The sequence below is a fragment of the Cryptomeria japonica genome, chromosome 4 (assembly GCF_030272615.1).
Source record: "Cryptomeria japonica chromosome 4, Sugi_1.0, whole genome shotgun sequence".
Lineage (NCBI taxonomy): Eukaryota > Viridiplantae > Streptophyta > Pinopsida > Cupressales > Cupressaceae > Cryptomeria > Cryptomeria japonica.
Genome location: NC_081408.1, coordinates 502,705,573 through 502,717,096, shown reverse-complemented (window position 1 = coordinate 502,717,096; position 11,524 = coordinate 502,705,573). Strand labels below are relative to the sequence as shown.

Genomic DNA, 11,524 nt, shown 5'->3' with positions numbered 1-11,524 from the left:
AAAAAATTACATAGAGGTTGTATATATAAAGAATTTGCAGCCTAGAAGAATTAATAATAACTACAGTTCTAAATATATTCCTAGCATTGCATGGAAAGCTACTAAGACTCTCAAAATAAAAAAACAAACTACTCCCTAAATTAAGAATACAATAAGTGCATGCACAACATGCTTTATTTACTAAAAACAAACTCATGCAAAAAACAAAACTAAAAATAGTTCTAAGGATTAATGCATGCTGGAGTACATGCTTTATTTGCATGAATAAACAAAAAAAATATTAACTAAATTGATCTAACTGCATGCTAGAGCTGCATCAGTTATCAACAGTATAATGGGTTTCGACCGTCTCTATCTTTGGCATATATTAGATCAGAATTAATGTTAAGAAGGCCTAGGCAAAGCTCCTTATGTCCTTTCAAAGCCGCGTCATGGAGTACAGTCCTATATGCTTTGTCGCGCTTGGCGATCATTGTTTTAACATCCAGAGAAAAAATTTCGCCTATTATGACATAAATAATTTTAATTGCTTTCTTTTGATCATCGCACATAGCGGCCAAATGCAAAGTTGTTTTCCCATCTTCATCGACAGCTAGCTGCTTTATTCCCTTTTTAAACAGCTTATGGACGATATTTACAGAACCAAGAATTAGAGAGTTGCGTAGGAGTTGTTCCTGATCCACTTTATTAAAATAAGCTTCTAGCTTTTTTAACTTTGATAGCAACTTTGCTGTTGACACATAATCCATTTGGGGAAGAGCTATATCCAAATAAGCTTTTGGCTCTTCTGGCTTCAATATCAATTTCGCCGTTGTCTCATAATTCATGTTGGTAAGAGCTTTACCTAAATCAGCTTAGGGCTCTTTTGATTGTAATAACAACTTCACTGTTGACTTATGATCCATATTGGTAAGAGCTACACCTAAAGGTGTGTACCCTCTATTGTCTTTCAAATTAAGTGATTTAGTAGCACGCGAACTTTTCAGTAGTGCGTCTATGACTTCATCAAACCTTCCATCAAGTGCGTAGTGCAGGGGTGTCATATTCCTTTCGTCTTGAGCCATCACTGAAGCACCGTGATCAACAAGCAGTCCACAAATGCATGCGTTTCCTTTCTCTGAAGCACTGTGAAGAGCAGTCCTCCCTCTCTTATCTACTGCATTGACAAATTCATATAGACTTTTCTCATTACAACTGTGTAGCAAAGTTCCTGCAATATCTATCCCAACATCTATATCTTTATCAAAACCTCCTTCAAATGCATAGTGCAGGGCTGTCATACCCTTTTCGTCTTGAGCGGTCGCTAAAGCACCACTACCAAGCAGCAGTTCACAGATACATGCATTTCCTTTCTCTGAAGCTCTGTGGAGAGCAGTCCTCCATCTCACATCTGTAGCATTAACAAATTCATAAATACTTTCAACGGGACACTTGCCTAGCAAAGCTTGTGCAGTTTCTGTAGCCACATCTATATCTTTATCAATCCCTCCTTCAAATGCATAGTGCAGGGTGGTCATACCATCTTTGTCTTGAGCATTTACTGAAGCACCACGATCAACAAGCAGTTCACAGATAACTGCCTTTCCATTCTCTGAAGCACTATGAAGAGCAGTCTTTCCGCTCTCATCCACGGCATTTACAAACTCATATACACTTTTCTTGTCACACCTACTTAGCAAAGTTTGTGCAATCTCGATACCAACATCTATCACTTTATCAGTCCGTCCTTCGAATGCATAGTGCAGGGCTGTCTTACCATTTATGTCTTTAGCAGTCAATGAAACACCGCAATCAACAAGCAGTTGACAAATATGTGTGCTTCCTTTCAATGAAGCGAGGTGAAGAGCAGTCCTCCGTCTATTATCTGCGGCATTAACAAATTCATATATACTTTGCTTATTACAACTGCTTAGCAAAGCTTGCGCATCTCCTCCACCACATTTTTAACTTTACCAATCCCTTTTTCAAATGCACAGTGCAGGTCTGTCATACTATTTTTGTCTTGACGAATCACTGAAGTTCCACTATCAAGCAACAGTTCCAAGATAGGTGTGTTTCCTATGTGTGAAGCCCAATGAAGAGCACTCCTCCCTCAATTGTCTGCGGCATTGACAAATCCATATATACTTGCCTCATCACTGAAGGAATCGAACAACAAATATAACACACACACAAATAAAATGCTACAACACAGAAAACAGATTTCTTTTTTTTATTCATCATACGTTGAAAAACAATTACAATATCATTTATTTATAGGAAATACACTCCACTAATTAGGAGATTTAAAACTAACATTTTTTACGGTGCATGGTGATCATTATAGATTGCTAACTAAACTCACTCTTAACTTGCATGCATGCTAATTATCTAGTAGTCTATGCATGAGTTTCCTGCGCGACTTTGCATGTTTGGTGCATGTAAATAAACTAACTGCAGATGCATGGTAGAACTGACGGTGGCAGACTGAAGTTTGCGATAGGGAGAAATTAAATGCATTCCAACACTCCCCTTTAATTTCGACCTCAAATGCTAATGCATGTAAAATTCCTTCACTGCTCTATTTTTCTATCAAATTCCTTTTCCTCAGACTTTCTCAATCAAACTAACTCTTTCTTGATGGCTTCAAACCAACTCTAAATCTGCTGATTTTAATAATGAATTCTTAATAATAGTGCCATTCATTTGGCTTCTCCCATTGCTGTGCCAGTCCTTCAAACCTTCAAACTTCAAATTTAAATCTTCTTGCAAACTCACTATTTGTAGATGTCTTGCTAGACATTCCTTTCCTTTGATGATTCCTCTCATTTACATATGAACTTTTATACTTAAACAAATTTTTAATCATATCTGTAACTGTTTGCCAACTTGATCCATAACTCCATCCACAATCTATCTTCATACAACCTCTTATAGATTCTTTATTTGATTCTCTATTCCAACACATCTTTTCATAGTGATTTCTTAACCCACATAGGGTACACGGATGTAAATCCCAACATTTTTCTTTCATATGCCCTTTCCTATTACAATGTGAAAAGTGCTTACTTTGTATTCTTTCTGTTGATTTGCTCGAACCTGAAATACTAGCCACTTCTGAGCTATCTTTCTTATCATATCCGAGACCTTCATGCTTTGGTTTCATAATAGGCTGAATGGGCTCTTGAATTCTTTGCCCATGCTTTCCTAATCCTTTTCCTTCATAACCCATTTTCTGCATCATCTTCCAACCAATATTTTTTTCAGAATAACCTTTGTTTTTAATACAACAACCTACACGTGTGCATGCAAACACATCCTTACATTCAACTTGACAATCTTCACCTACAAAAACTTTTGGTACATCATCCATATCAACCAAAGGACACAAATCACTTGTATCACATGTAGCATCATGAAAAAGAGGCTTCAGCCTTAGACTATCATTTTCTTTTACCAACAACTTTAACTGTTCTTCTAGATCTTCATTCTCCTTCTTGATTTCATCAAACAATTTTAATTCTGTTTCTAGATCTTCATTCTTCTTTTTAACCTTCTGCAGTTCTTTTTCAAGCTTCTCAATTTCAAACAAATACTCACATCTTTCTTTTCCAGATTCCTTCAAATTGGTATCAGAGCAGGATGATCTAGGGATATCAGATTAGTTCGATGGTGTTTTTGCACAAGCTGGTTGTAGCTAGTTCAAGAAGAAATTGCAGTGTTAAAGGAGAGAAGAAATTGCAGTGTTAAAAGGAATTACTATCGCTACCGAAGAATTAAAAAAAAAGGTCAGCAGTTTGGAAACTCATGGTCAGAGGTCAATGAGTGTCATTCTTTTTTAATGATGTTTGGGAATGTTTGTCTGTCTAAGAAATGATAAAAAAAAAAAAATTTGTGTTGTTGGAAAAGAAGTTGCCAAAGAATTGGCCCATTCTGTCATAGCTAGAAATCATAATCTAGAATGTGTTGCAAGTCAAGTCTGAAGGAGTTTATAGAAAATTGAAAGGGGGAGCCAAAGAAGCTAAGCTCTAAGTCATAGTTGAAGAAAAAAGAATTGTTCCTAAAAGCAGTAGGAATCGCCTATTTAGAGGTGAAGATTTTGAATCAGAAGATTGAAGAGGTGGAGAATATAGTCAATAAAACTGTCAAATTCGTAGAAAGGTGTGATTCTATAAAAGGTGAGTTAAATTTTATTTTGTCTCAATGGGAAAGTCTGGTAAATTCAAATTGGTATCAGAGTTGGGTGTTCTAGAGTTGGTCTGGGCTTATCTCCCTTAGGGGAGGGCCCAGAACCATGAGAGAAAAAGCTTGGTGTGAATTGTTGTAGCACTCAGAAGGAGCCCACTACCTGAAAAGAAATTAGGAGATCATCGTCAGTTTGTGTAGCCGTTGATCAGAATTAATGAAGAAGTGTGGAATCACTTATTGGTGAAGAAGAAAATTGAAGGAGCCAAAGACCAAAGTATCGTGCATGAGTAAGAGTCAGAGACCAAAGTATCGTGCATGAGTAAGATCACTGTTTTTTTAATGATTAAGTGTTAAGGGGGAGTCGAAAAGCAGTAAAGTTGAGTTTTTAGAAATTTATAAGAAAAGGGGATTGGTGTAAGATTTGGTCATGGTGAAGCTGTAGATTAAGGGGGAAAGCACTACTCAAGTTGTAGCTAAAGTTGAAGACTTAAAAAAGAGCATTATGTTTCTGTATGAAAGCAATGTTTGAGGTCAATAAGGCCTTTGATAGTAAGATTCCCGAGCAAGCATATGCAGTGTGAATTTAAGGGAGGTGTTGATAAAAGTGAATCATACCTAAACCTACGATGGACTGGTTACCAAGAGGGCCAGAGTTCGTGGTAAGATCATCCCAATAGTAGCACGGGATTTCCTAGGTTCGATCTCTAGATTTAGAAGTTTTTCAATGCAGCAGCATGAGTGAAAGAGACTAAGAATGCAACCAGAGTTAGCAGTCAAAATTAAGGGAGAATGTTAGAAGGAATAATTTCTCTTGCCACCGTCTACATGCAAGCAAATCCTCCATGCAAACGTTTAGATCCTCCATGCAAGCAGTCAAACTGAAGATTTGGTATAATTAATAAATTGATCTTACGACGTCTGCTCCATGCATGCAGCTGAGATCTCTAACCTCCATGCATGCACAGTTTCCACAGTTCAAACTGTTACTTTTGTATGTCAATCGGTGGATTAATCTTCCCTTCCACCGCTCATGCATTGGCTAAGTAATAGTTAGATATTTCAGAAGAATCGATGAATCCTCTATAAATAAAAGAGGAGTTGTAATGCATTTAAGAATGAATAAATAAAAGATTTGGTTTTGTATGTTGTAGCATACTTTGAGCTATTTGTTTATATTATTTTGTTATTTTTCATTCCTCTGTTTTCATATTGTTTGGGAATGTTTGTCTGTCTGATAAATGATAAAAAAAAAAATGTTTGCGTTGTTGGAAAAGAAGTTGCCAAAGAATTGGCCCATTCTGTCATAACAAGAAATCATGATCTAGAATGTGTTGCAAGTCAAGTCTGAAGGAGTTTATAGAAAATTGAAAGAGGGAGCCAAAGAAGCTAAGATCTAAGTCATAGTTGAAGAAAAAAGAATTGTTCCTAAAAGCAGTAGATATCGCCTATTTAGAGGTGAAGATTTTGAATCAGAAGATTGAAGAGGTGGAGAATATAGTCAATAAAACTGTCAAATTCGTAGAAAGGTGTGATTCTATAAAAGGTGAGTTAAATTTTATTTTGTCTCAATGGGAAAGTCTGGTAAAAGAATAAAGAAAGAGAATGAAACATTGGTATGTGAAAAAAGATTGTTTGAAAGATGAATTGGTGAAATTAAAAAAATGTAATTCACAGTTGATAGCAAATTTAAAGGAATTTGGAAAAGAAAGATGTGAGTATTTGTTTGAAATTGAGAAGCTTGAAAAAGAATTGCAGAAGGTTAAGAAGAAGAATGAAGATCTAGAAACAAAATTAAAATTGTTTGATGAAATCAAGAAGGAGAATGAAGATCTAGAAGAACAGTTAAAGTTGTTGGTAAAAGAAAATGATAGTCTAAGGCTGAAGCCTCTTTTTTATGATGCTACATGTGATACAAGTGATTTGTGTCCTTTGATTGATATGGATGATGTACCAAAAGTTTTTGCAGGTGAAGATTGTCAAGTTAAATGTAAGGATGTGTTTGCATGCACACGTGCAGGTTGTTGTATTAAAAACAAAGGTTATTCTGAAAATAATATTGGTTGGAAGATGATGCAGAAAATGGGTTATGAAGGAAAAGGACTAGGAAAGCATGGGCAAGGAATTCAAGAGCCCATTCAGCCTATTATGAGACAAAAGCATGAAGGTCTCGGATATGATAAGAAAGATAGCTCAGAAGTGGCTAGTATTTCAGGTTCAAGCAAATCAGCAGAAAGAATGCAAAGTAAGCATTGTTCACATTGTAATAGGAAAGGGCATATGAAAGAAAAATGTTGGGATTTACATCCGTGTACCCTATGTGGATTAAGAAATCACTGTGAAAAGATGTTTTGGAATAGAGAATCAAATAAAGAATCTATGAGAGGTTGTATGAAGATAGATTGTGGATGGAGTTATGGATCAAGTTGGCAAATAGTTATAGATATGATCAAAAATTTGTTTAAGTATAAAAGTTCATATGTGAATGAGAGGAATCATCAAAGGAAAGGAATGTCTAGCAAGACATCTACAAATAGTGAGTTTGCAAGAAGATTCAAATTTGAAGTTTGAAGGTTTGAAGGATTGGCGTAGTAGTGGGAGAAGCCAAATGAATGGCATTATTATTAAGAATTCATTATTAAAATCAGCAGATTTAGAGTTGGTTTGAAGCCATCAAGAAAGAGTTAGTTTGATAAAGTCTAAGGAAAAGGAATTTGACAGAAAAATAGAGCAGTCAAGGAATTTTACATGCAGTAGCATTTGAGGTCGAAATTAAAGGGGAGTGTTGGAATGCATTTAATTTCTCCCTATCGCAAACTTCAGTCTGCCACCATCAGTTCTACCATGCGTCTACAGTTAGTTCATTTACATGCACCGAACATGCAATGTCGCGCAAGAAACTCATGCATAGGCTACTAGATAATTAGCATGCATGCAAGTTAAGAGTGAGTTTAGTTAGCAATCTGTAATGATCACCATGCACCATAAAAACTGTTAGTTTTAAAACTCCTAATCAGTGGAGTGTATTCACCTCTGACAAGGAGTTATTTTTTGGTGCAGAATTTTATGATAGAGAAAGGAGATTGCTGTAGCAAGTCATGGAAACAAATAATACTCAAATTCAGCCTCAAATTCCAATCTTCAATGGTAAGAATTATGAGTTTTGGGCAATTAAAATGAAGACTTTGTTTTGCTCACAAGATATTTGGGATTTGGTAGAGAAAGGTTTTGCAGAACCACAGGATGATGCAGCTTATCAGATATTACAACAAGCAGAAAAAGATCAACTTAAATATAATAGAAAAAAGGATGCAAAAGCCCTATTTTTAATTCAACAAGCAATGGATGAGTCACTCTTTCCTAAGGTTTCGATAGCAACAAGATCCAAGACAACATAGGAGACTCTAGAGATATCCTATCAAGGTAATGCAAAGGTGAAAGTGGCTAAATTACAATCTCTTAGGAGAAATTTTGAAAATTTGCAAATGAAAGAATTTGAGTCTGTAGACCAATTTATGAATCAAGTATTGAATGTTGTGAATCAAATTAGATCTAATGGAGAAGAATTAAAAGATCAAAAGGTGATTGAAAAAATTCTCAGGAGCTTGCCTACTAAATTTGACTCTATAGTTGTAGCAATTGAATAATCAAAAGATTTGTCACAATTATCAGTAGATGAGTTAATGGGTTCTTTATTAACACATGAATCAAGATTGAATAGAAACAATAATAGCTCTTTTGAGAATGCTTTTAGAGCACAGCGTTCACCAGGAAGAGGAAGAGGAAGATCAAATTCCAGAGGTGAATAGATGAATACAGATCAAGGAGAAAGAACCAATCAGTCCAATCATAGTTTCAATAATAGAGGACGAGGTAGAAATCAATTTCAAGAACAATCATAAAGGTTTGATAAATCCAATATTCAATGTTATTATTGTAAGAAATATGGTCATTTTGCAAATGAATTTAGAAAGAAACAAGCATAATTTGAGAAACCTGGAGCAAATTATTTAGATGTATCTGATAATAATTCAGGTAGTTTATTTGTAACATACAATGTGGCACAAGAAAGTTCTAAGGATGTATGGTTTTTAGATAGTGGTTGTAGTAACCACATGACTGGTAATAGAGAACTATTTTCTAATTTGGATGATTCTGTGAAATCTGAAATAAAATTGGGAAATGATACTGTAGTATCTGTAATGGGGAAAGGTGTAATAAATGTGTTGACTAAAAATGGAGAAAAAAGGTTTATTCCTGATGTTTATTATGTGCCTGGATTAAAACACAATCTAATGAGTGTTGGTTAATTAATTGAAAAAGGATATAGAGTTCTCTTTAAGAATGATGTTTGCACAATCTTGGATAGAAATCCTAGTGACAGGTTGATTGCCAAGGTCCAAATGACCAAGAACAGGATGTTTCCCCTTCAGATGTACGGAATAGAGGAGGCTAATTTCAAGGTAGAAATTTTAGACCAGACATGGCTCTGGCATTTGAGGTATGGACAACTTAATTTTGATGGATTGAGTTTATTGTGGAAGAAGAATATGGTAAAAGGTTTGCCACCTATCATGCAACCTACTAATTCTTGTGAAAGTTGTATAATGGCAAGACAACATAGAGAGAGCTTTCCTGTAGGAAGTTCAAATAGAGCACGAGTGCCTTTGGAGCTAGTCCACACTGATATATGTGGCCCAATGCAAAACCCCTCTTTAGGAGGAAGTCTATATTTTTGGACATTTATTGATGATTTTAGTAGGAAAACTTGGATATATTTTTTGAAGGAGAAGTTTGATGCTTTCTATAAATTTAAGGAGTTCAAATCAATGGTGGAAAAACAAAGTGGACTCTTCATCAAGGTACTCAGATCTGATAGAGGTGGTGAATATAGTTCTAATGAATTTTTGGATTTTTGCAGAGATCAGGGGATCAAGAAACAATTCACAACAAGGTACACACCACAACAGAATGGTGTAGCAGAGAGGAAAAACAAAACCATAATGGAGATGGCAAGGAGTATGCTAAAAGCTAAAAATTTATCTAATGATTTTTGGGCTAAAGCAATACAATGTACTGTATACATTTTGAATAGAAGTCCCACGAAGAGTGTTAAAGATAGAATCCCTCAAGAAGCATGGAGTGGTAAGAAACATTATGTATCTCATCTTAGAACCTTTGGATGTGTTGCATATGTTTTGGTTCTAGCTGAAATAAGGAGAAAATTGGATGATAAGAGTGAAAAATGTATTTTTATTGGTTATAGTGAGCGATCAAAAGCTTACAGATTATATAACCCAGTTTCAAAGAAGATGATTACAAGCAGGGATGTCATATTTAAGGAGGAAGAAGCATGGGATGGAAATATTGATAGATCAGTCACAATTAGAGCACCAATTCCAAATAATGAAGAAGAACAGGAAGAACATGTTGATCACCCAAATCAAGGAGGACCAAGCACTCCACCAAGAAATTTTGTGCAAGGTCAATCATCAAAATATGCAGAGCATCCCACTCCAAAAGATGGTAATGAGACAACTCCTACACTTGCTAAATCACAAGGTAAGAAGATGAGAGGCTTGAAAGAGATACATGAACAAGGTGAAGAATGCTTGGATTTTAGTTCAATTTTTGTTTTATTCTCTTGTGATCCTATGTGTTTTGAAGAAGCAGTTAAGGAGGAACATTGGATCAAGTCCATGGATGAAGAAATTGATTCTATTGAAAGAAATCATACATGGGAGCTCATGGATCTACTAGAAGGTAAAGATTGCATTGGTGTCAAATGGGTTTATAAAACCAAATTTAATGCAGAAGGTGAAATTGATAAACATAAGGCTAGATTAGTAGCAAAAGATTATGCACAACAACATGGAATTGATTATACTGAAACATTTGCACCAGTTGCTAGGCTTGATACAGTTAGATTGGTTTTAGCAATAACTGCTCAAAATAATTGGAAAGTTTTTCAAATGGATGTTAAATTTGCATTTTTGAATGGTTTTCTAGAAGAAGAAGTGTATGTGAAACAACCACGAGGTTTTGAAGTTCATAGACATGAAGACAAGGTCTATAGATTGAAGAAGGCGCTCTATGGTCTCAAACAAGCACCTAGAGCATGGTATAGCAAGATTGATTCATACATGATTAGCAATGGTTTCAGCAGAAGCCATAATGAGCCCACTCTATACACAAAGATTAACAAAGAAGGTCAGATTTTGATTGTGTACTTATATGTAGATGATTTGATTTTCACTGGAAATTTGTTTGCAGACATTTTTAAATCAACAATGATGAAGGAATTTGAAATGACAGATCTGGGGTTGATGAGATATTTCTTAGGTATTGAAGTTGTTCTATCTGATAAAGGAATTTTTATTCGTCAATCTAAGTATGCCAAGGATGTATTGAGGAAGTTTAATATGTTGAATTCTAAATCAGCACCAACCCCAGTTGCAACAGGAACAAAATTAAGCAGAGAGGACAAGGGGTCAAATGTTGATCCAACTTTGTTTAAGAGGCTTGTTGGAAGTCTCATGTATCTCACAGCTACAAGGCCAGATATCATGTATGGTGTTAGTTTAATCTCAAGATTCATGGAGTCACCAAAAGACTCACATTAGCAAGTTGGAAAGAGGATATTGCGATATGTTGTAGGAACCAAGGGATATGGAATTTTATATTCCACCACTAACGAGTTTGATTTGGTTGGTTATACTGACAGTGATTTTGTAGGTGATATTGATGATAGGAAGAGTACTTCTGGATATATCTTTCATTCTGGTACAGGTTCAATCTCATGGGCATCAAAGAAGCAGCCTATTGTGACCCTTTCATCAGCTGAAGCTGAATATGTAGCAGCAACATCAGCGACGTGTCAAGCAATCTGGATGAGGAGAATATTGAAGGATCTATTACAAGAACAAGAGGAGCCTACACTAGTGTTTTGTGACAACAAATCAGCAATTGCATTATCAAAGAACCACGTTTTTCACCAGAGGAGCAAGCACATTGATACTAGATATCACTTCATCAGAGAATTGGTCAACAATGGAGAAATCTATCTTGAATTCTACATATCTGAAGATCAGTTAGCTGATATTTTTACTAAAGCACTACCTAGAGAAAGCTTTGAATATCTATGAGAAAATTTGGGAATGAGTGAAGCTAAAATTGTTAGTAGAAGAAATTAAGGAGGAATGTTAGAAGAAGTTAATTTCTTCTATTCATAGCCAATCTATTCAGTAAATCTTTCTCATGTAGATTCATGCAGATTCCTCCCTTCATGCAGTCGAATAAAACCGAGTTTAGAAATTTCTTTATCATGCAAACAGTCAGTTTGAGTTTGGTGATAATAAAT

General features: G+C 35.4%; 2 protein-coding genes across 2 annotated transcripts; both read right to left on the bottom strand.

The window, feature by feature from the left end:
* Positions 1-323: 323 nt before the first annotated feature.
* Positions 324-827, bottom strand: LOC131053459 (uncharacterized). The gene has a single exon (XM_057988069.1). It carries the CDS (start codon positions 825-827, stop codon positions 324-326), a length of 504 nt encoding a protein of 167 aa, XP_057844052.1.
* Positions 828-854: 27 nt separating this feature from the next.
* On the bottom strand, positions 855-3,211 carry LOC131053460 (uncharacterized). The gene is made up of 2 exons (XM_059219230.1): positions 3,049-3,211; positions 855-1,864 (listed from the first exon to the last, which is right to left on the bottom strand). The coding sequence occupies exons 1-2, from the start codon at positions 3,209-3,211 to the stop codon at positions 855-857; spliced, it is 1,173 nt and encodes a 390-aa protein (XP_059075213.1).
* Between the last annotated feature and the right edge of the window lie 8,313 nt (positions 3,212-11,524).